The sequence below is a fragment of the Maniola jurtina genome, chromosome 8 (genome assembly GCF_905333055.1).
Source record: "Maniola jurtina chromosome 8, ilManJurt1.1, whole genome shotgun sequence".
NCBI classification, from domain to species: Eukaryota; Metazoa; Arthropoda; class Insecta; order Lepidoptera; family Nymphalidae; genus Maniola; species Maniola jurtina.
The window spans coordinates 9,907,156-9,933,628 of NC_060036.1; the positions used below are offsets into that span (position 1 = coordinate 9,907,156).

Sequence of the window (26,473 nt, forward strand, 5' to 3'; positions counted from 1 at the left end):
GGGAGGTCGTGGGATTGAGGACGTCGGTCGAACAGTCAATCTGTCGGTCAGATAGTCGTATTCAATCGATCAGGCAGTCGCAGTCAGCCGGTGAGCCAGTCACAGTAAGTCGGTTAAACAGTCACAGGCAGTCGGTCAGATAGTCGCAGGCAATTAGTCGGTCATACAATTGAAGTCAATTGGTTAGGCAGTCACGGTCTATTGGTCAAGCAGTCGCAGACCTGCCGCGTGCGGTCGAACTAAACAGAAGATGAGACCCTAGAGTCCCTCTAGTTCCTCAAGTTAACTTTAACTGTGCTTAAATTAAATTAAAATTTGTATATATGTATTTGATCTTAGAAATTAAACATAATTAGATAACTTCATACAATTTTGGCAGCTTTGCGCACAGTTATCGTTAACTTCGTTAACACTCAAGACTCGGAGTGTAACTTTTGCGAAAATCTGTCACGTAGTATGAAGATATTACATATTTCATATTACATGACAGATTTATAACTGGAAAAGTCAGGCTAGAGCCTCTGTAGCTGTAAACGAAAAGCTTTGCGCACCTCGTCCTAGGAGCCGAGGCGCAAAAATTGTGAGTCTATTCTCGGCCGCGTGCTGCTCGCACGCCTTACCCGTTATCTGTATATTCTTAAATCTCCCGAAGTTCCAAATTATTGCCAAACATTAAATTTACTAGATAGTCATGTGAAAGCTTCGTATAATATGTGTGGAGACTAAGAAAACTATTTGGTAAACTTTGCGAAAAGTTTTAGTACTTGCCTGCATAAGATTTAATATCTAATAGTAATGTGCTGATACTCTTCCGTGAAATATTTAATCGAAGACATAATGGAAGGTATGTAATCAAGGAAAAATATTACTAAAGTATTAGTACTTACTTTCTACTTCCCATGGGTTCATGTGAATATTTCCTACTCTCAGTTGTTTTTAGGGTTCCATACCCAAAGGGTAAAAACGGAACCCTAACAATGTCATTATGCTGTCTGTCTGTCCACTTGTCACAGGTCTCTATCTCGTAGACAAAATGAGTTACAAACTTGAAATTTTGATATTTGGCGTAGAATAAATTTTAAATTAGAAATTCAATTGAATTATTTTTCTTGCCCTAGCATGTGGAGTATCATTGTTTAGAGCTCATAGAACACAGTACGAAAAATATTTTTTGTTGGTTTTTAACCCCCGACCCAAAAAGAGGTGTGTTATAAGTTTGACGTATGTATCTGTGTATCTGTCTGTGGCACCGAGCTCCTAAACTAATGAACCGATTTTAATTTAGTTTTTTTTTTGTTTGAAAGGTGGCTTGATTGAGAGTGTTCATAGCTATAATCTAAGAAAATCGGTTCAGCAGTTGAAAGTTATCAGCTCTTTTCTAGTTACTGTAACCTTCGGTAGGCGGGGGTGTTATACATTTTTAATTTACACTTATGTATCTTAAAAAATAAAGAAATGGGGGGGCTATTAAAGTTGTCAGTTTTAGACCATTTTTGTAACGGGGTCTATTTCAAAAACTGAAATAGTTAGGAATATGAAATTTTGGTTATTATGTACTGTATTTAAACAACACAATACTGAAAACAACGACTCATAAAGTAGAACTTTGTAATTCTGTGACCAAAACAAACGAACAATTTTTCGGGTTTACTTTCATAGTTAGTTGCAAATTGCGATGTCTAGCAAGTGTCTAGCGCAAATATAAAATGTCTTTTATTGTTCGTTGTTTTAATGTTTTAGGTGTTTTAGCTAATATTTCATGAAGAAGCTGCATTGTACCTATGTTTAATTGTGTCTTATTGGATTGAAAACTTAAAGTGTCCTGAAAGATGTCGATGTTATGCTTTGATGGGTTTAATGATCAATATTTATTTATACTTATTACATAAAACTACGTTTGTATGAAAAGCGCTACAGCTAGATACTTCCCTTAATGGACTTAGAATAGGGTGCATAGGTGGTCCACCCTGGGCCTAGCATCAAGAACAATTAAGAAATCCTCATTAAGAAAAGAATATTGGCCATGTTATTAATGGTTAATATTCCCCTGTCCCCTACAATTAAGCGAAAGTTTGTGTTAGGAGTAGGTACGACAATAGTGCAACCGGTGGGGTTTGAACTGTCGACCTTCCGGTTTTCAGTCCGCCCCTTACCTAACCGTTGAGCTATTGGGGATCTAAATTAGTCAAATACCAAATCAGACCTAATACTTTCAGTGTGTTAGAGCCAATTTTTAGTAGAATTAAAGAAACATTCATTTACAAGTCTAAAATTTGGGCAAAATCTCATCAATCTTATGAAAAGGTAGCCGATAGTCTGGTCCGATATTTATGAACCAGCTTTAAGCTAATCAAAACCAGAAATTGCCTATAAAATATTAAAATTGATTTAGATCACCTAAATCGAGTATAATATCTATAATAATTTTATGATGCGTATACATTTTGAAGTGTTCGTCTTGATTTATATACCACATAAAAGTTTATTGTGCCGTTCGAATGTATCTCAATGTTGCCTATCAAAATATTTTGCTGATCGTATTTTAGCACGAAAAAAATTGAGTTGTCTAAGTATTCCTAGCTACTGCTCAATATGAAGGCAAACACAAAGAGAACGCGCGATGAGAACGTAATCCAGCGCGGCTTCTAGAAAATGTAAGACAAAGAACAGAAACTGACTGAAGGCGTTCATACTGAAAAGCGCTTGCTGATGCTGTTGTGGGTGGATTGCGCTTTTCACGTCATACGCGACAGTTTGACATCAGTTTCTTGTTTTCGGGCGTATAGGTAGTAGGTACTATATTATATTTCCACGTGTAAACGCGCGTATTCAGTAGGTACGTATATGAGTAACAATGTTCGGGTGTTCAGTTTCCGACACGTGCTGCGCTGCACATCCATACTATACTAATATTATAAGTGCAAAAGTGTGTCTGTCTGTCTGTCTATCTGTCTGTCTGTCTGCTACCTTTTCACGGCCCAACAGCTTAACCGATTTTAACGAAATTTGGTACAGAGTTAGCTTATATGCCGGGGACGGAAATAGGCTACTTTTTTCCCGGGAAATCAAAGAGTTCCCACGGGATTCCTAAAAACCCATCCGTTTAACCGATTTGTATGAAATTGCGTACCGAGGTAGCTTGTGTGATTGACATAGGCAACTTTTTATCCCGGAAAATCAAACAGTTCCCTCGGGATCTTTAAAACCCTAAATCCACGCGGACGAAGTCGCGGGCATCCTCTAGGGTTATAATATGTTTCTTCTTAGGCGCTACAGCCTACTTGTCGTGGTCATCATTTCAGCTGGAGTTCGCTTGACGATCCGTCTCCACTCCTCCATGACGGTTGTAATTCTTGCGCACTCGTGTAATGGAATTCCCATTGTGGCCTTCTTTGATCCGTCGGTTTATGCTTAAGGCTTTGTAAATTATAGGCTGGTGTCTCGGGAACATTGAAAACACCAACTTTACGTCCATATGTGTTGGTGCGTGTGGCATGTGGTGTATGTGTGTGAATTTTCTACGTGTTATTAAAATTGATACGTGAATATTTAAGCGGTCCCTAACTCGTTATAACAAAGTTTTAATATCGAACCATTAGAACTTAGAACACGGGCGTTACCATATCGCTAAAATGATTTTCATTTTTTACGAAATAAAAACTCCCTTAATGGCCCCAAAATTCTTTCTGAATAAGTGATATGTTGGAAAATGGATATGGAATAGGTATTTACTTTTAAAATAAAAGCGGTGATAGCCTATCGAACCCGGGCAAGCACCTCTAACGTTTCAGATTTCAATTAAATTTTAGGTAGGTACTTCCTACATACTGCAACGGTGAAGGAAAACATTGTGAGAAAACCAGCATGCCTTAGAGTTCTATGTTCTCAAAGTGTGTGAAGTCTGTCAGTCCACACTGGACCAGCGTGGTGGACTATGATATAGTAAGTCCTTCTCATTTTGATAAGAGATCCGTCCAGTGGACTGGCGATGGTTGGGATGATAATGACTTGTTTTAACAGGCTAGCTATTAACAGGTTTTCAATATGCTCAAAGATAGGCACTTGATGTATTTATTACTTTATTCAGCCATTTATACTTATTATATCTTTAAACCGATATAGTTTGCCCTACGAGAGTTGTGTATACCTGTAGGTAAGTGATGTGTCACACCGAATAACTATATACTACAGACTATACCTACTGCACTTTTTAAGTGTTTTGTGAACATGCTGTAACTTTAAAATAAAAATAAAAAATTACTTACCTCCTAGGTAAGTAACCTACATCTGTAGGTACGCACGTTTTTAAAATGACTGCTTTGAGCGATCGGCCTGCTCTTGAATCTTCAGACTAAAGAATGACGATCGCTATTTCACGTCTGACTGGCTGAAAGTCTATCTAATGCACTGTTGCAGCGACAATACCACAAATTCAGCCAATCATAATATTAATTGCTATTTTAGCAATTCGATAATATATCTAATCATAATTTTCGTGGATAAAGTGGTTGGATAAACTTTTCACATTTCTTAATGAAGACCTACAATTTTTTAAATTTATTATATTTGACTCTTGGCTGTAATCAACCTTTGCTGGCAACGGATGACGCAGCCGAAGCCGGAGCGTGCTTGCCAAGAAGGGCCTAATCCCTTTTGATTTGATTGTGTAAATTTTAATTCCCCCTACGCTCGGTAGAGCTTTTCGAATGGGCACAAAAAACATATGTCATTTTGTATAGCACACTTCCATCAGAGCAGCGTACCTATCTGCTTGTAGTGGATGTCCATTTCAGTAGTATTTCCTTATCCTGTCAGTTTGATTTAAAACTAGGAATCTACCTATATTGTGTTATGTAGAGTTGCGAGCAAAGGTTACCCAAATATACCTTAATATTAATTGTAATTTTCTGCTACAACAATACGCTCTCAGTAAATTGCGCGACACAAGAATAACGAGTTGTGACGGGCGAGTAACGTATATCCCTTATCGTTTTATTTAGATTATTATTTTATGCGAAGATCCACGTCGTTAGAAATTCCTTTGTCTGAAAGCTCTTAGCTCCCCTTGATGTGGTTTGTTCTCGTGACAATGTAATTGTAGATGATTGACTGTTCACAGGCTCCAAGCCTCCATTTGCTAATGCTCCATGAAATAATCTACAAAGTATCAAAAACCTCTCTGCTGAAACAGAATTATGACAACTCAATAATAGTTAGTTAATATAACGTAGCAACATCGTAGCAGTCACGCACGTCCACGCATACATAGATACACACACGCACAAACAGACACACACACACACACAAAGACACACACACACAAACACACACACACACACACACACACACACACACACAAACACACTGTGTTGACTGTTTTATTTGATGTATTTATGTTTTAATACAATCATTTCGTTGTCTGTCTGTCTGCCTGTCCGTCTGCCCGACTGTCGTGTATGTCAAGAAAACCTACCTTATAGCATAAGTAGAGGAAAAATTTTAAAACCGTGAACTTGTGGTTACATCATAAAAAGAATCAAAATGTGTTCATGAACAAATAATTCGTATTTTCAATTTTCAAAGTAAGATAAGTATACCAAGTGAGGTATCATAATATGAAAGGGCTTCACCTACACATTCTAAAACAGATTTTTATTTGTTTTTGACTTATCGTGCAAAATGTCGAATAAAATAATCGAGTACGGAACCCTTGGTGCGCAAGTCTGACTCGCACTTGGCTGGTTTTTTTTAAATCATCAGCTACTTCTGTACAGGCCAAGATCGGTTAGGGCTACCTAATCGGTGAAAAGATACCAGAGAGACGAACCAACTTTCGCATTTGTAATATTATTAGTACCTATATACCGAATCTTCTTTTTTTTTAAAAAAGAATTAAAAAATTTAAATTAATTTAAAAAAAAATTTTAAATTTATCTTTTCCATAATATGAAGAATACAGCCGAGCTAAGCACAATTAATGTGCCCGTAGCTGTGCCCGTGGGTATATAGCTACGCTGTCAGTAGGCTTAAACAAAACGGATTGGCAGTTCTTTCATTGTTTCCCACGAATAATCATGATTAATCCCTTGTAAATGGATTTTTTTTTCGGCAGAATTAATTCCCGCTGTCAAGTCAAAACGTTTTATTAAACTCTACGCTTGGTGCCTACCTACCTACTTACTCGTATAATGCCTACCTACCTACTTGAAAAAACTTTCAGCGCTTATGGTTTTACGTATTTTTTAGTTGTTAATAATATCACCATAAGTTACATAAGAACATAAGAGCTACTGAAGATTTAGTATAAGGTCAAGTTCTTATTCTGCCTTGTTTTTGTGGACCTACCATAATAATACCTTTGACTTATCGAAATTTGTGTTGTTCTGGAGGTTACCTTCTACAGTGATGCCAAATTGACTGACGATATTATGTTGAGGTCCTGCGATGTATTTACAACTAGCTGGTGCTCACGACTTAGTTCGCGTGGATTTAGGTTTTTGAAAATCCCGTGGTAACTCTTTCATTTTCCGTGATAAAAAGTAGTCAATATCACTTCTTCAGGTCTTTAATTAGGTATATCCATGCAAAAATAACGTCGATCCGCTTCTCCGTGCGACGTGATTGAAGGACAAATCAACAAGCCAAAAAATCAATAAACTAAAAAACAAACGCACTTTCGCAATTATAATATGGTTAGTGATAATGTAGCGATACTGCGCCAATGACTGTCTATATAAGAACATTCAGACACTCATTACAATCAAGTTTCAACAAACAAAACCCATCTACTTGCAAGGAGGGGTTAAAGACTGAGGATGGGGTTTGGTGGTGGTGCTCATTGGGGAAGGCCTACGTTCAACAGTGGAAATGATAACGTTGATGATATAAATCGTAAATAATACACAAAAGCTAGCTCTAGACTCTAGTCTATCGTCCCGTTGTCGTCGTGAACGTGGCCCTTCTATTTAGATCTCTGTTCAATATTCTCCGAATCTCAAGCAAATATAATACAGGAATGTATAGACAAAAAAGGTTGAAAATCTGTTGTTAACCTGGTTGTTCATGTACCTAGGAGTAAAGTGACAATCACTTGTCACTTTACTCCTAGGTACGTAATCGCTGTAGAGGGCTCTCTCCGTCACTCGTTTCATACAATCGTAGTTCCAATTTCATTTGAATATTAAGCAACCAAAGTCCATGAAATTTTGCAGACATATTTTAGAAACTAATATCTATGTCTGTGGTTTTCCAGATTTCTGTTAAAATATTCGGTTTCAAAGTTACGCGGTCTTAAAAATTTTCATACAAATCTTGGAACCCCTGTAATTTTAAAACTACATATTTTTAGAAAAATCTAAAACACCACAGACACAGATATTAGTTTCTAGAATATGTCTGCAAAATTTCATGGACTTTGGTTGCTTAATATTCAAATGAAATTGGAACTACGATTGTATGAAACGAGTGGAAACGAGTGACGGAGAGAGCCCTGTTAATTCATGTGCCTAGAGGTGTAATCTCCGTTTGCGTTAAAAATCCTATTTATACGGGATTTACCACCTGGAAGCTGTAAAAGATTTTTGAATGCCGAAAGAGTATTCATTAATTACTGGAGTGTAGTCGTAAAAAATTTACTGCGCCCTGTTACACTGTTCGTAGAAACCGATAAAACGGATCATGCTGATGGAAACAAGATTATCGGTACTTTGGTGAAACTCATGGTATGTATTCTTTATGGAATAGTTTATAAAATACCTTCTAAGTGATCAATACAAAAAAAGTTCTTGAAAGAAGTAAAGAACTTTCATGGATAGGAATTTAACAGTGTTTACCTAGTGTTTAGTTATATATTATACTCTACTAAATATGACGGAATAAGTCCGTTAGTGTGATAAAACTTTGAATATACCTCTATGCTTTGAATTAAAAATGAATAAACATTTATGATAATATAAGTAAATACGTTCTAAATGTGATGAATACATTCGTATGTTCATATTTTAAATCTTGTCTAGAAAATATCTAGAAAAAGTCAAAATGTCAATCTAAAGAGAGACATTAATGCTCCAGCCTATAAGATTCAGGCAGTTATTTCAAGTTTACTATTGCAACGATTCCAACCTTATTCTTTCCATTGTAAAGATCTTAACTAATGTAATCCCTGTTATCTTAACGTGTTGCAGAGACTTACGATATAGACAATGGATTATCATTTATCCATTTTATCATGTTTGTCCAGTCCAAATGAATCACTGTTTCCTTAAGACTTAATTGCGCTGACTTAGGTGTTCCCAGAAACTTTAGTTGGCTAATAAAGGCCAACCTTTGTAGATGTCAAACTATTTACTTCATTCGATTGCTTATATTTTCATGATTTGAGCTTGGCCCCACCAAGCTATCTAGGTCGAATTGCAGGAGGGCTCCCCGACAATTGCTCTTGGCGAATTTCCCTGGGGCGCCTTCTTAACTTCCTGTTACTACAAATTCTTCCTGTATGTCTTTCTCCTCTTTCTGGAGCAGACATACACGTAAACGCAGACCCTCGCATGTTTCGTGGTCCAGATGCTATTATCTACTAAGTGCCGTTCCAGAATCACGGTGCTGAGCCATACCACCTGTTATCCCACTGTTGCCCGAAGTCCCGCAGTCTGCCGAAGCTTTTCCCCGAGCTGACGAGATCCTGAATCTTCCTCCTCACGAACGGTCTCGTCCAGTCGGACATTGACGCATAGAACTCAGTAAGACACTTTTGTCATCTATGTAATGGTCCGACGCACAGTAAGGTAAGGATATGGAAAGGTCACAAGGGCAGACCGGGGGCTTTGATCACAGTGACAGAGTGAAATATTAGATTCCCACCTAATTTCGCACAAGAAAAAATAAATACCAATGAAGCTTTAAACATTCTCTAGGTACCTATGGTACCTACTCTAAAATAATGAACAACCTGGCTGACTAAATGAACTGAATCTGCTGAAACTGCAGTTAATTATAACATTTTAGTTGTACCTATATACTTCAGCAATTATAAGGATAGGGGGATAATTTATCGATTTTCATTCCCGGTGGAATAGCGATGGGGATGTACATAAAGGGTATGTTCCAACAAATTGCTCAAAGGAATTGTAAAATGTACCACGATTTTGTTTTAAAGAAACAAGGCCGCAATACCCGCAAAATCCGTAGTAGGTGCAAGAGCAAAGAGGCGCAATTCAGTAGCTGAAAATGCCCGTGATGTCAGTCAGTAACATCAGGCTCACTGTGGAAATGCATGAGCAGAGATCGCATCAGCGCTGACCTCTGCTGATCGTGGTAGCTTTGGCGACTTCATCCGCCTAAAGTATTTCAAAATCCCGTGGTAACTCTTTTCCGGGAAAAAAGTAGCCTATGTGTTAAGCCAGGATATAATCTGTCTCCATTCCAAATATCAGCCAAATCCGACCAGCAGTTTTTGTGTGAAAAAGTAACAAACATACAGACATCACAGACATAAACAACAAGAGTTAAACATAAATGCGAAGCTCAAACAAAACGTTCTACGCCCTTAGTGATTGGTAGCCTATTATTTTTTGGTAACATTTACTTCAGGGTCGGTGTAATTTATGTTTGAGAAATTTACATTTCAAACATAACTGTCGGATCAAAAAGTGTACCTATAATGATTCAAAATTCAAAATAATTTTACTCTATTATACTTTTACAAGTACTTTAAATTATCAAATTCTTCCTTTATATAAATAGTCATTGATTTAAGTGCTAGGGGTGGCACTAAAATCAATGTTTATTTATATAAAGGTATAATATACTTATATATATATTTTCTATGTATGTATAATACATGTATTTTCTATGTATTATACATACATAGAAAATACCTATACGATATTTACATTTTTCATTTAGCCAACCCGTTTTTATCCCCATAAAAAGTTACAAACTTTTTCATTTCAGTTTCTGCGGAAAAACAAGAAATGTTTTTTTATGAAAAATTGATATCAAAATATTATGCAAATTTTCGGGAGAGCGGGCCTTAGTTAATATTTGTTCTCTGTGTGTGTCACTTATAGACTGAGTTAACTGGGCATTGTTTATGTGCATATCAATAATATAAATGACTAGGAACTAACTTTTGAACTTTTTGTTCTGGATATATGAAATATTATAAGCTTTTTTATATAAAAATTATCAAAAATATCATCCAAACCACTGTAACGAGGCAACTTGCTCAGAACGCTGTCTGTGTTACCTCGTTTAATGGCCAGACTAATATGCTGACCGAGGTAACTGCCAACCTTGCGGTCACCCGTGGACTCCACGAGACAGGACGACAGTTCCTTAAAAAAGGATCTAGCAACCTCGCCCCATGAACCCATGGTCTCCACACCAAAAGACACAATTAAGAAATGATTTTCTATATTTTCATATTTCGTTTCATCATTCATTTCACTTGACCCTTTCTGCCTTAGTGGCTGCGGGTTTTGGTTCTAATACTTTTGAACTAAAACTTTTTCACGAATACTTTTGCAGAATGGAGGTAATTTCAGTCTGCAAATAGTTACGAAATGAAATTCATATGAAACGGACAAGATGTCATAAAATTTTTCCTCGTAGCCAAGGAATTGCTGGAGAAAGCTGTCCGCCTTCAAATAGAAATCGATATAAACTCAAAACTCAAACTTAGAACATTTATTCAAAATGGGCACCATTGTAGGTACACTTATAAACTTTTCATTTTTGAATTATTTAAGATAATAATGTAATGTTGATAATAATTAATTCATCATCAACCCATCGCCGGTACACTACTGAACATGGGTTTCATCTCGGAATGAGAAGTATTTGGCATAGCCCACCACGCTGATCAAGTACGGATTGACAGACTTTACACACCTTTGAGAACAATATGGAGAAATCTTAGGCATGCAGGTTTAATCACTATGTTTTCCTTCGAAAAGCGATATTTAATCTGTCGTACGAATAGGAAGTCGACGTTTAGTCCACATCACCTTTCAAAATTTCTATTATACAAGTGTAAATTAAAAATTTATAACACCCCCGACAAGTGAAGGCATCTTGACAGCTTGACATAAATTTGTCAATTGATATAATATTAAGAACCTAACGGTTATCTAACCTTCTTTTCTACAAGAAAACTAGAAAAGAGCTGATAACTCTTAAACGGCTGAACCAATTTTTTTGGATTATAGCTAAGAACACTCTCGATCGAGCCACCTTTCAAACAAAAAAAAGTAAATTAAAATCGGTTCATTCGTTTAGGCGCTACGATGCCACAGACAGATACACAGATACACAGATACACACGTCAAACTTATAACACCCCTCTTTTTGGGTCGGGGGTTAAAAATAGTAGTGTGAATGGAATTATGCTTTTTCAAATAATTTTGCCCGGTGCCATTTTTGCCGTTATGATGATGGTACGCTTGTAGGTGTAGCACGTCTGAAAAGAAACTAATGCCCCTAATGGTCCCACTCAATTCACAGGTCACATTATTTAGAAGCAAAAGCTCAAGCATTTTTTCTTAAAGCTTTCAATATAAAAAAGAAAAACCAAAATTTAATGTGAAGTAGGTAAATTCCATATTATAATAAGTAGGTAGGTACGTATTATGTTATTTAGCATTATACTCGAAGGGGCCAGTGATTGATGAACTTCGAAAGGGCGACCTAATAAGTTTCAGAGTGAAACCCATTATGTGCGATTGTAGGGGCTGTATTACAGTCGATAAAAATTGGTTTCATTTTGAAATTCCAAGTGTTTGATACATTTTTCTATTATGCTTATCTTATAATTCATATCAACAATCTACTCCTAAATATCTACAAACAAGTTTAACATTATTTAGTTGGAGGAGATCGCTAAAGTATTGAGAGATTGTTTGAGATTATTCAGATCTATTTTCGGACGGAAGTAACGTTCATACGTCACTTCCGCTGAAAATGGCCGCCACACGGATCAGCTGTTTGAGGCACGTTATTGCCCACAACTGGTCAGCATTTCCTCTCAAAATGAAATGGGCTTTGGCCATAGGTCTAGCGCGCTGGCCAAGTATAAATTGGCAGGCTTCACATATTTTTGAGAAAATTATGCAGATATCTCAGGCATGCAGGTTTCCTTACGATGTTTTCCTTCACAGTCAAAGCAAATAGAATAAGTAAGTTTAAGAACCGCATTTTTGCTCCGAAAAATTAGAGATGCTATGCCCGGGATCGAACCTTGGACCCCCCATATAGGAGGCTGAAGTCTTAGGAGCATATCTTTACCAATAGGATATCGCCGGCCGCCGCCTACCTGTGAGTTCCATACATTATAATATCATATCTATCTCTCAATAGTCCAGGGAAATAATTAGGCAATGTTTTTCGGAAAAAATCACTGGAAAACTGAATTTTGGCATGGACCTTGAAATGTCAGTTTTCATCGAATATAGCTGAACTGAGCGTCGCTAAAAATGTAAACGCAATTATATAAATTCTCGGAAATTATTCCAAAGTTTTCAAAAATATTTTCGAAAAACGAACTCGTGCAGAGTAGTATCTAGAGATTTTCATATAAATCCCTTAAAACAGGTTTTAAGTAAGTAGAGTAAAGTATTTCTTAACCTACGTCTTATTTCCCCTGATAATCGTTGTGGATTATTTACTCCTTGTTATTCTAGTAAGTGCCTACATATTTTATTAAAAAGTTCTTATTTACTTCGTATATAAAAAATGAATTTGTCTTAATGCTAACTCATTCATCACCCGAACCCAATCCATAGCATTAGTTCAGTCTATTTCTGTGAAAGCAATTTCTGCTCAAGGAATCACAACATTTCTTTCTTGTTTACTCACCTAAATCGAAACCACTTTAAAGAATGGGAGACATTTTGATTTTGCTATTTATTTTGAGTATCTTCGAATGGATGTTTACCTACACTATAAGTTTAAGAATTCAGTTAAGAGATTTAAGATGTTATGCAACCGAAAACCTGTGAAGCCGGGACGGTTTCATTAGTTGAAAATATAAATACTTACTTAGATATTTATTTAGATAATTAATATAAATATATTAAATAGATTTTGAAAATATAGGCAGACTAGCTGATGCTCGCAACTGCGTTCGCGTGGATATAAGTTTTTAAGAACCCGTGGGAACTCTTTGATTTTTCGGGATAAAAGTAGCCTATGTGTTAAACCAGGACGTTATAATGTATCTCCATTCCCAGCCAAATTCGTCAGTCGTAACAAACATACACACATACTAGACACAGCCGTTCTCAAGTGATAATCCAATATACCTAATACATGCGGCATTATTATAGTATAAATAAATAATCTATATTTTTTGAATCATTTACTTTGATTTACACAAAGTAAATGAAACATTTAAAATACTCTTAGATATATTATATAGATACCTGCGAGTAGGTACGTGTGATCACACTTAATATTATAAAGGCGAAAGTTTGTATGTGTGTATGTTTGTTACTCCTTCACGCAAAAACTACTGGACGGATTTGGCTGAAATTCGGAATGGAGATAGATAATATCCTGGATTAGCACATAGGCTACTTTTTATCCCGGAAAACCAAAGAGTTCCCACGGGATTTCGAAAAACCTAAATCCACGCGGACGAAGTCGCGGGCTTCAGCTAGTTTCTAATAATTTAGCTCGTTAAGTAGAACTTTAATAAACGTATTTCTTATTGGTATTTTATGGCTGTCGTAAATAAACAGATACCTTTAATTGCTTTGCTACGTGTAATATTATGAAACTTATAACATAGTCTAAGTTAAGCTTCAATTTTAACTTTAGATGACCGAAACGGGGAAAGGGCCGAAGTGTTAATACGATACCAAAGCTTCCGTTCCTCTTCCGAGTTTCGAAGCAAATCGGACCCCAATTTGTCCGTTAATGTGGTCATAAACTTTTATCACCTTGTACGTGTAATCAATTTTAACAAAAACCTGGTATCACTGTAAAATAAATCGTGATACAATATGGCACGTGTGTTTGCGAGTGCTATTCCTTGTCGCCATAAATTGGTTGGAATACGACTGTTACGCTTCGCTTTGTTTACAGAGAATTGTTGGAAACTAATAACCTAAACCCTCAAGCCCTCCATGTGCTACTCAAGAACATCGTCATTTAACATTTCTTCCGACTCGCTTGACTGTGCATAACTGTACATTATTTTGTGAGTCGGAAACTGTAATCATAATTTTATTTTGAATATATTCATCCATCGTCAACTAATAGACGTACACTGCTAGGCAGTTTCTTGCAAAGGGCCTTCACACGCCACGGTTTTGCGCCATCTAAATTCAGCGGCTTTCTGCGACTCGTTTGTCCTCAGTGCACTAGTGGGGCGCGTTATTCAACGCTACACTTTCTGGTGCAAGGGCGCCATTTGGGACCCCTATGGGAATATATTATAGGTGTATTAAATTACAAAAATATTTTTTCTTATTGTTACAGTATGTTATTACATGCAAGTGGCAGAAGAAAAGAACAGAATATCTTCAACAGGAAAATGTAACGCATGATGTATGATCCTTATGAAAAGTATGAGAATTATGAATCGAGTACAAACTACAACGACATCTTCACCGCTAATTATACTTTAAGCACTGCAGACTACGGCGACAAAAGTGTATTGGGTAATACAACATGGGAAGACGAGGAGATTTGCGCGCCGGCACCACCTGGCAGCTTGCTATCAACTACAACATTTCAATTTTCCGTGCTGTTCATGTACTGCACTGTATTCATAGTGGCTCTAGTTGGCAATGGGTTAGTTTGTTTCGTCGTGCAAAGTTCCCCGCGAATGAAAACAGTGACAAACTATTTCATAATGAATCTAGCTATTGGTGATATTCTGATGACTATATTCTGTGTACCATTTTCATTTGTCTCAATGCTAGTGTTGAGGTACTGGCCGTTTGGTATTGTAATGTGTAAAATTGTAAACTACTCGCAAGCTGTCTCAGTTTTGGTGAGCGCGTATACCCTACTAGCCATTTCTATTGACCGATACATGGCCATCATGAGGCCGTTAAAACCTAGATTGGGCAAGACTGCGGCCAAAATGGTAGTCGCTGCAGTATGGGGAGGGGCTCTTTCTACAGCTGGCCCGATATTCATCGTGTCCCGGATTGAAAGACCTACTGAATGGCATCAATATTGCAAAGCGTAAGTGCATGACCTACATTATAATTTAACCTTACTTCAGCTGTAGAAGGTTTATAATTTAACAGAATAGGTCGCTACCTATCCAAGCAATTCATTAATATTCCGTACGTACGTACTTTCGCAACTTCAGCTAACTATTATAACTCGTATATTACTTTGGAGATGAGTTGTAATATTTTAATCCTCGCTGATAATAACCTGTAAGTATTGTATTATTAATTTATTATTAATACTTAGTAGGTATATTTGCCATCTAAGGAGTATAAACTAGAGGATCAATGGATAATATCAGTTTCTGTTACTTCGTCTATTTCGTGAAGTTTCACGTCCATATAAAATAGTGTTGGTAGTATTAGAATGGCTGTTATATTATATAAATTGGTTAAAAAAAATGAATAAAGAGTATATTTTTGTTTATTTCTCTACTTATGGATGTTTTTAATTACAGGGACATTTGCCTGGAACAGTGGGGACGACCGGAGCAAAGTCACCAATATTCTTGTGCACTGATGGTACTGCAGTTTGGATTGCCACTGGCGGCGCTTGTGTGCACGTATGCGCGTATAGCACATGTAGTTTGGGGCGGACGTCCTCCTGGCGAAGCGCAGACTGTTCGAGACATGCGGATCCAGCATTCAAAACGAAAGGTTTGTCAAAGTGTCAGTGGTCATAACGAACGGGACTGCTGCAGTGCTGAGAGACGTCAAGTTGAAGCTGTTACGGGCTGAATTTGTCTATCCGTCTTCTAGTTCCAGTAGGTAGCTTCCTATAAATAATGTTGATAAATTCATTTATAAAATTATTAATATGTAATTGCGCATCGTAAAAGCAAATGAACCAAAATACCCAACTTTCCGTACTCCTGTGTCCGTTCTTAGCACAATCAAATACGCTTACTATTACCTACGGGTGTTTAGGTACTAATTAATTAGTTATTTGCCAGCATAAGTAATTATTATTATTAGAATTCATAAATGATTCATTAGATTAATTCGAACGTAGCCCAAAATTAAATCGGATCACCCCAACTCGCTCAGTCTTCTCCGTCCTACCCTTAGTTTTATAAAAAAGCGCGAAGCTTCGCTTTGCTACGGTTGTTGAGTGTCAGTGGCTCGCTTCGCTCGCCAACCTCATTGTTTAACTAAACTCGAGCTCATAACATTCACTCATTCAGGATCTCGGTCGTAGCCTAGTAAAAATTGCCACCCTTTTGTCCTCCGCTATCCAATAAGTCGGATATAATATTATTTACTAGGTACCTACCTACTTAATACTTTCATTTTACGTACTCGGCAAGAGTATAGGTAGTTACTATTATAAATTACTTAACTGAATAGAATAGAATAGAATAGATTTTTATTCAAATAAACTTTTACAAGTGCTTTTGAATCGTCAAATAATTTACCACTGGTTCGGAATGCCGTTCCTACCGAGAAGAACCAGCAAGAAACTCGGCGGTCGCTCTTTTCAATTGTTCAATTTACAATAATATTCTATACTATACAAGCAATTGCAGCCCCGCGCATTGCTGGAGCAAGTCAAATCCCTTGTTACCAGAAGTTACCTCATTAAATTGTTATTTATTAATACCTGTACGAGTATATTTTCAGAATGTAGATTGTGACATCTAATTATATTACTTTGTTGTTGTTTGTCGTAATTTAGCGCCGTACTGTCCTATCTACGTACCACGTAGCTGGTTTGCGACTCTTAAGGGAATCAGTATGTACGAGTACAAACTTGAAACTGCACTTTATTCCAACACCAATCTTATCTAGCTCGGAGATGAAATCCCATAGGTAACATTATTATTTTAAGTCTCTGGTCCCAGTGGTGGTCAAGCTATAACTATGTTGCTAATAATAAGTCAGTCTTTCAGTTTCTCCTTTTATAACTATCTAATCATTGATTATTATTAAAAGTTCCGGTATGACTGTACGTACAACGATTGCATAATTTATATTTATAAAATGGTGTGATGTGAATTTCAAACGAAGAGATACGAAAATAAACAAAATCGGTCAAACATTTGTTTGCTGTAGATCACTGTGATCTTTCGACCTGTCAGTTTGATTGATTCCTTACAGAGTTCTGAGTATTAGAAATATACATAATATGAGCAAAATACAAATATTATTTACTCCAGCAATATGTTGAATTTGATAGGTATAGTACCTACTGTGGTACATATGGATAGTTTTCACTTTATAATTGAGCAAATTCCAAAAAACAATATACCTAAATACGAAATCATAAAATGAAGATGTAAGCTTTTATTTTTGAGACAAGCTTTGCGAGTGTAAAGAAAAGCTTTGGAATAGATAGATACTTACTGGCTAGGGAGTGCAGATTGTTTGTTGAATGTTAGAAGTATCTAGGTAGGTATAATAGAGAACTCTACCTTGTGTTGTTGCTGTTATATTTTGGTTCGTTATTATTGTAGATACAGGTGCTTGATAAAGTTGCTTATATAGACCTCTAATGTTCCCTAATTATGTGAAACTCGATCTTCTAGCCAGGCCGCGGTTGCTTCGTGAGATGACATTTCGAAATTTATTCCCCCACTTTGTGATTCGAAGTGACGAAATATTCTGAGTTTTTATGATCACTTAAAAATAAAGCCATAATAATGTAGGAAACAGTTGCTTTTGCCATCTGATGAATGAGCTGAATTAAACCCGGAAACGAAGAGTTGAAATCCCATCGGGAAGAAAAAATGTCACTTACAAGTAATCTGTTTACTATATACAGCCATCAAATTGACAACCAGTAGTTTTCGCCACCAACACTCGAATAGTAACTTTCAAGCGAGGTACAGTAAATTACAGCTCAGAAGGCACATATCTTAGTAAAACATTTAATTAAAAAAGTAAAAAGAGACTTATTTTAAGACTGTTTTTATTAATTACCGCTGTAGGTAATTAATTAGTTAGTAAACCGGCAGGTACGACGACGCGACGCCGCGTTGGATTAACATTTTCAACTACGGTGGAGAAAGCGGTTTAAAAATTAATTTTTTTGATGAGATTTTTCTTTAAAACTTTTTATCTTTACGCTTAGACGACCAAGAAAAAAAACACCAAAACTGTATCTTAGTTAAAAGTTCATATTAAGTATTTAAGTGTTTTCAAAGTTTAAGCTAAATAACTATGCATAAATAAGTTCAAAGGATAAAATAAGCATCTTATTTGCTTTTACCGTTTTAACTTATGTAAATTACATAGATAATATCCGCGACTTTGTCCGAGTAAGTTTCGGTTTTTTTTAAATAAAAAATCCCTCCAGTGCCAGTGGTAACTCTTTCATTTTCCGGCATAAAAACTACGCCTTTCCCTGATCTGTACCAAATATCATCAAAATTGGTCAAACGGATAGGCTCTGAAAAGTTAGCAGACAGACAGACAGATAAAACACACTTTCGCATTTGTAATACCTATTAAGTACCTATGGATTTGTAAACTTTCAATAAATTTCTAGTTAGCTTTGTCAAAAGTTCAATAAATTAATTTAAGTATAGCAACGTATGACTTATTAATTAACCTACAATCAAAAATTTACATTGACAAATAGGACAAAGCTTAGGTACAAGAATTATTTGAAAGTTTGCCCGGCGCTAGTTTGAGCTTTATATGTAATTAGTTTTCAGAGATGGCTACAGTCAAATCAGTGATGTATTATGACCACGTTTGGACCCACACGGTACTTCGATGTCTTACATTGTAGTGTTTTTAAAATCAGTGAAGAAAAAATTATATAATATATCTAAAAGTTAATTTTATTCGCTTTCGTTTCAGAAAGGTCAGGTGGATTAAAAATAAAATTTAGACTCAATTAGCGACTAGATAATTAATATAGAAGATTTTATTAAATATTTAAGTATACTTCTTATCATCAACAATCTTATTCATTAAGAGATCCCTAATTAAATCAAGTACCAATGTTTATTTTTATTTTTGTGGTTCCATGGAGAAGAAAGAAAGAAAAATGTTTGTTTTGTATTTAACCTGTGTTGGCTTGTTTTCAGATGATTAAGATGATGGTGACGGTGGTGGTCGTTTTTACTGTATGCTGGCTCCCACTCAATATATTTATCGCAAGTATCTTTACATAAATATAACTTTATATCACTACCCAATACCCATATTATGAGCGTGAAAGTGTGTTTGATTGTTGGTTTGTTGGTTTGTCCTTCAATCACGCTGCAACTGAGCAAGGGATCGACGTGTTTTTTTTGCATGGGTAGGTACATATTATAGCCTATGTCATATTATGCCATAGGCTACTTTTTACCTCGGAAAGTCACAGAGTTCCCACCGGGTTTTTAAAGACCTAAATCCACGCAGACGAAGTCGCGGGCGTCAGCTAGTTTAGATATAGGTAGGTACTTAATCAGGACAGTTTTAATGCATGAACAGTATCTGTTTGTTTTGCGGATATTTTTATATCATCATCATTATGAATAAGAAGGGTTTTGAGCATAGTCAAAAAAGTCATAGTTGTCTAGTGGGAAGTTACGGCCGTAGCTAGTTACCACTCTACCGGAAAAAGCAGCGCCGCCAAGCGATTTAGCTCCGGTACAATGCCGTGTAGAAACCAAAGGGGGATGGAGTTAATAAAAACTGCCATACCCCTTTCAGGTTAGCCCACATCCATCTTAGACCGCCTCAATAGTCATTACTTACCACCAGGTGAGTCAAGGACCACCACCAGTCAAGGACTAACTTGTACCTATCCGATTTTCAAAAAAATTGTCTACCACGCTCTGACTCTACGTTAATATAAGTAAGTATTAAATTACAATTACACAATAAATACTTATCCTATATTATACTCTCGCATAATTTTAATTGGACAGGTTTAGGATGAGCGAGGATGGTTTGGGTTTAGTCGGGCATATTATATACCGATCAAAGCGTATAAGCATATGAGTGGTATAATAAGTGCCACTCACTCTTTGATTGCAGTGGCTTGCTTTCGTCCATTAATATGTACAGTGGTACATTATACTATATTTATCGATGGGTAGGTATGTAGTTATATCAGAGATAGGACTTCGCGTCCATTTATACTATGAAAAAATGAAAATGTTAATTTAACGAAAAAAAACTACGTAAAATCTACGGTTCGGGAAATTTTACTAATTGCCTTTATTTGAGCTCTGTAATGTGTGCTCATGATATAGGGATCAAATTAATAAAAGCATTAGTGACCAAGGCACTTAATTTATCGCTTTTTTTTAAATAATATCACAGTTTTACGTATTAAAAATTAATTCGTAGCGAGCTGAGTCCCTGTGAAAAAGGACCCTGGATGGGTTTGAAACTTGTTGGGTTTACGTTGACTAAATACGTGCTCCGGAATAATCTATACTTATAATGGAAATCACTGACGATAGTTTAACAGGGCTCTCTCCGTCACTTACTCCATACAATCGTAGTTCCAATTTCATTTGAATATCCAACCAAAGTCCATGAAATTTTGCAGACATATTCTAGAAACTAATATCTGTTCCTGTAGTGTTTTAGATTTTTCAAAAAATATGTAAGTAGTTTTAAAATACAGGGGCTCAAAGATTTGTATGTAAATTTTTAAGACCGCGTTACTTTAAAACCGAATCTCTAAAAGAACGGAAATCTGGAAAACCACAGGCAGGCATATTAGTTCCCGGAACGTTTCTACAAAATTCCATTGCGAATGATTGGTTGTATTCCAATGAGAGACGAACTACGTTTGTATGGAGCGAGTGACGAAGAGACCCCTCTTAAGGGCTAAAAAAACAATAATTATTTTGGTGAAACATTTAAAAATATAACCTAATCTAACATCTAATGGGGTACTATTGAAATGCTATCCAATTTCAAAATAATTCGTAATAAGTAAAATATAATTTGACAGTAAATTGGGATCAACCACTTCGAAGGAAGACAGTCACAAGCCGGTCTATGTTAGCAAACCGTTTTATGAAATTTGTCGTAGGTATTTCTCGGTAAATAAAATTGAAATAGGTACTTATTTGAATATCAATTTTATAAAACTTTCCTTTCATGGGTAGATTCTATGGACCATCCACGAACAAGACGAGGATTGGGCAACGTGGCCGGGCATGCCTTATGTCTGGTTCGTCAGCCACTGGCTGGCCATGTCACATTGCTGCTACAACCCAATTATATATTGCTATATGAACACAAGATATCGAAGAGGTTTTAAACAGGTGAGTTTAACCTCGAAGTTTTTTTACTGTAGATTGTTCGCTCGCGACGGCATGGATTTATGGTTTTTTTTACATCCCATAAGACTCCTTTGTTTTCCTTTCATCTTTTTATGTATGTGCGTGGAGCCTATAAGTATTTTTATCTAGTTTATTGTCACAAGTTATGTTTACAAGGCTATCGTTGGTGGTAATCGTCTACCAGTCTTTAAATGATGTTGTAGCTCGATTGTGGAACTCCACAACCCATAGTATATCATAAAGTATCATATTTCTTGAACATAATAGGTATATTCCATTGTGTATTGTGTAAATCATGATGGACCTTATCCTGATCAATATAAAAGTCGTATATCAATATGGCCACTAAAGTTATAACGTATATATTAATATAATAATATATACTACACTACTACAACTATAAGTAATAGGTAACTAGCCCTCCACGCATAAGCAAATAATAATTTTATCTATCTTACGCGAATTTTTAGAGGGACCAGGGGACCACCAAAAAATGTTGATGGAACCAACCTTCAATCTTATTAGAACCAACCATCGCATCATATTTTTGAAATCCAGTAACTATTTACTGGACTTCAAAAATATGATAGAACAATCTAAGAAGACCGATGGCTGGTTAATTTTAGTAACAATCTAAGCTGATTTCGAGTGTGATTTTTATATGGCCTACGCCAGAAGACTCGTTTCTGATTCCACACTTTACAATAAAACTCTAGTAATAGGACAGACAATTTTATTTTGGGCTAATTTCGGCTTAATCTTGTACGTAACTAATTAAGTAATTATGAATTGTTTTATTGGATCCTATAGTATTGATACTAGTACCTATTAGCTCGGTTCTAGTTTGCCATAATACGAAGAAATGCTACAATTTAAAGAAAAAGCCCGGCAATATAGTAGTATATAAGGCTCTTCATGATGTACCTAATTTCTATGATCGGGCTACGTCATCTTACTTTATGTAATGCCGCCTAAACACGACAAGCTGCGATATTATGATTTTTATTTAATATCTACTTTTCAGATTTTATTTTTCTGGCTGCTTGTCTCTTCAGTTAGTATGTCTTGGCTCCATAAATTATTTATTATATACAACTAACTTTTATACCTACTATTTTATGTAAATGTAAGGCCAACTTCGTTATCTTCAGCATTTTGTCATAATGTTTGAGTGAAACTAGGGAGACATAGTAAATTGACTGTGATTTAATAAACTTTTACTTGGTAGGAGCTAGGTATTTGTATGAAGTCATAGTAAACAAAATTATTGAAACTCGATTTTATTATAGGTATTGGGTAATGTGCTGCCCATTCGTGATCATCCATCGCAGTCACATCGGCGATCTAGTTTATGTGATGGTGTTCCTATGTCAGGTCAGTTTCATCATTCATGTGTTTTACAGTAAAAAGCCGTTTAGACTTGCCTTAGCAATCCAAGGAGAGACTCACTCAATAAGTCTAGTCTAGATCATTTATTCCTAAAAACTATCTTGCATTAACATTGATAAATAATGCATTGATATTATTTTATTTATTCTAAATATATAAGGAAAAGGTGACGGACTGCCTCACTGATCTGATCTATCAACGTACAGCTCAGACTACTGGACGGGTCGGGCTGCTTAACTTACCAAATATAATAATAAGACTTAGTATAAATAACTTACCAAGGTAGCAGAACGGAAGCCAAGTCGCTCTTTGTTGTTCGCTGTTGTTGGTTCAAAATTATTCAGAATCCGATCATTGGGCAAGTTTTTCGCTGCATAATATTATGCTACCTAACTTAGTTAAACTTACGAAAATATTTATATAGAGACTAGATGCCTGAAAAAACCCCAAATTTTTTTTTTGTTGGGGTTACAAAGAAAACCTATGTGCAAAACTGTCTAGTATAGATAATACAATAGAATAGATTTTATTAAAAAAACTTTTATAAGTGCTTTTGAATCGTCAAAATAATTTACCACTGGTTCGTTATGCCGTTCGTACCGAAAAGAATCAGCAAGAAACTCGGCGGTTGCTCTTTTCAAATGTTCAATTTACAATAATATTAATATTATGCCATACTGTACAAGCAATTGCAGCCCCGCGTATTGCTGGAGTGATTCAAATGTAATGATATTCATCTCCTATACACAGATGATAATAGATTCCCCTTTACTGTTGAAACTTCAATTCAATTTTCGAAACAGCGCGCGAGTAAAGCTTACTACGAGATTTACGAGCAATATTCTAAATAATAACGACATATAAACGGCTTGTACAGATGTACCTACACACTCTATTAAAACTGATTACAGCAGCTATAAAGGTAAATAACGTTATATTCAGGTTTTGTTCTACAAGTAAATTCTATTTGTAATTTCTGTGTAGGAATTGTATCTATGATAACGATAGAGTCATGATAATTTAACGTCGACCTTATTTTCGGAAGGTCAGGGGTTCGATCCCGGGCACGCACTTCTAACTTTTCGAAGTTATATGCATTTTAAGCAATTAAAATATCATTTGATTTAACGGCGAAGGAAACGTCGTCGTAAGGAACGCAGCATATCTGAGAGTTCTCCCTAAGGCTGCTTTTCCACCAGAGATGTGCTATGCTACGTTGCTATGGATGCGTTTGATATCCACCAATCATATTTATTGGTTCACATAGCTTAGCACTGGTGGAAACGGATTCAACTAAGATATGTTTTATATGCAAGGATGCGTGCTATGGATGCGTGCTATGGATGCCTGCTATGGGCCGTCGACAGTGGTGTAGAGCAGAATACCTACAGTATGCGCATATTTCTCGCGCAGTTACTTTGCGGCGGCGCATCTTCGTAGCGCATCTTCCTCGCACAACTACATAGCTTAGTATTGGTGGAAACGGTCACATATTTTCGTAGCATAGATTTCATATCTTCGCAGCATAGCTGCATAGCACATCTCTGGTGGAAAGGCACCCTTATGTTCTTAAAGGAGGTCTGCTAATCTGCACTGGGCCAAAACGTAGTAGCGGTATACTAAGGCTGAGAGCGTACTTTGACTTTGCTCAGACTACGTTAAAACGAGACAGATCGATGTGAGTGTTATAACGTTGTCTCGTTTTAACAGCAAAGTCAAAGTATGCTCTATAGAACTCAGCCTAAGTACCTATGGCATAAACCTTTCCATTCTGAGAGGAGACCCGTCCTCAGAGTAAGCCAGCGATGGGGTTTTAGGAGATATTGGCATCTCCTAAGACTGACTAATTGATAATAAAAAATTAAACACATATTCCTTAGTACCTCATTTATTAGGCGTCTTACCAATGCAATGGAGTGAAGACTGACTTCATACAAAATGATATTTTCCCTACGGCGGCAGGTGGTCGCCTTGCTGAGTCAGGTCAAGCATAGTGTTACACTATACATACCTACAGTACTCTCCTGCCAAAAAAAAATATGATAATGAAGCTGAAGACGTAACGTTTGAAAATAATCGAAACACCGAACGGTACTCAGTACATAAAAAAATAGGTACATTTAAGTAATTTCGTGTTAGTTAGCAAGTTGTTGGTTCATAAATACAACTCAGCATTAGGTATATTATTTATAAGTTAACGTCATGGTAACTCGTAAAAAACAACTAATTCTGTGCCATAAAACTGTTTTATGTTTGCTCAGTCGGCATGCGATTAACATTAAACAAAGAAATAATATTTTCATCTATATCATTGATGATAAAATATCTCACTATATATATCATACTTCATATTATATGAAGCATATTTTTGAACTTTACATCTCACGATCTTCCTTTCTTTCACGCTGTGCATGTCCAACTGTACAGGTACAGTTGCTAATAGAGCTAAGATATACTCTATCCACGAAAGAATTTAGTATAGGGCTCTCGCTGTTACGTAATCCCATACATTTGACAAAGACAAAAATCTCAGTGCACGTTAACAATTTTGAGTGACCAACCATGTTTACAAAAAGTATTTGAAATTCAATTCGAAAATGTTTTCAAAAAACATTCGAATTTCAATTCAAAAACATAGTTTTATATTTTGTGATTGGTTGGTAATTCAAAAAATAGTTAACACCCACTGAGTTTTTGTTATTTTATTGTCATTTGTATGGGATTAAGTAACAGAGAAAGCCCTATCTGTCCTATACCTACTATATTCTTGCCGTTGATAGATTAGGAAGTAATAAAAGATTGTTATCACAGAACTGGTCGGCGGCGTCAACGGGATCGTTCGGCGAGGCACCACCAGCAGCTGCAGCGGCAGCCGACTGCACCGAGCTGCGACGTGCTCGTCGACGACCTCGACGCGTCGCGGATACGCTGCGTGCGCTTCGTCCGCGCGACTAGCAGCGCCCGCGCCGCCGCCGCTGCCACTCGCGCCCGTGCGAGCACTTTCTTTACGTTCACGGTTTCATGAGCGTTAATTTATTTCTGAATCTTTTCATGCATGTAGACTTATATCTACTTAACCATGACCATGGTGACGCCGATTGCGATTATAAGCGCAATATGGTTTTGAACCATCCAATGAAACTGAAATAATATAGGTAGTTTTAAATAAAATGTATTCTTGTTATGTTTTTTAAACCACTTTGACGCGCTGTGTTTTTATAAGTGGGAGGTTCCGGGTTTAATCCCGACTGGGGTAATTTAGGAATTTATAATTTCTTCGGCTCCAGCCCTGGGTAGTTACCACCCTACCGCAAATCCAAACCGCCAAGCGATTTAGCGTTCCGGTACGATGCCACGTAGGAAGCGATTTGCGAGTACATACATATACATATAAGTACATGTTCTATATACCATCCTTTTTACCTACTTGAAGATACGTACTTTTTTCCCGTGATTGATTATACTCATAAATCAATACTTCACATTTTGATCGAGAATATTTGAATGATGCAACAGAAGTATAGTGTTGGGCATCTTCCAGTTTTTACACTTCTATAAATACTTACGTATTTGCGTCCTTGCATAGTTGGTAATGCAAAACATAAATAGATTATTTATAACATTACCTACATACAAAATCCATACGGTCTACTAACATTATAA

General features: G+C 36.4%; 1 protein-coding gene across 1 annotated transcript; it reads left to right on the forward strand.

Annotated features, from left to right (window-relative positions):
• Nucleotides 1-611: 611 nt before the first annotated feature.
• On the forward strand, nt 612-26,473 carry LOC123867838 (RYamide receptor-like). The gene is made up of 7 exons (XM_045910132.1): nt 612-844; nt 14,479-15,192; nt 15,641-15,839; nt 19,217-19,285; nt 21,245-21,403; nt 22,711-22,795; nt 25,622-26,473. Exons 2-7 carry the CDS (start codon nt 14,543-14,545, stop codon nt 25,840-25,842), a joined length of 1,383 nt encoding a protein of 460 aa, XP_045766088.1. The 5' UTR covers nt 612-844; nt 14,479-14,542; the 3' UTR covers nt 25,843-26,473.

Coding starts and splice junctions, on each gene's coding strand:
- LOC123867838 (XM_045910132.1), top strand. CDS start 14,543: ATGATGTATGATCCTTATGAAAAGTATGAGAATTATGAATCGAGTACA. Junction 15,193..15,640: donor TGGCATCAATATTGCAAAGC/GTAAGTGCATGA, acceptor TTTTAATTACAG/GGACATTTGCCTGGAACAGT. Junction 19,286..21,244: donor TCCCACTCAATATATTTATC/GCAAGTATCTTT, acceptor TTTCATGGGTAG/ATTCTATGGACCATCCACGA.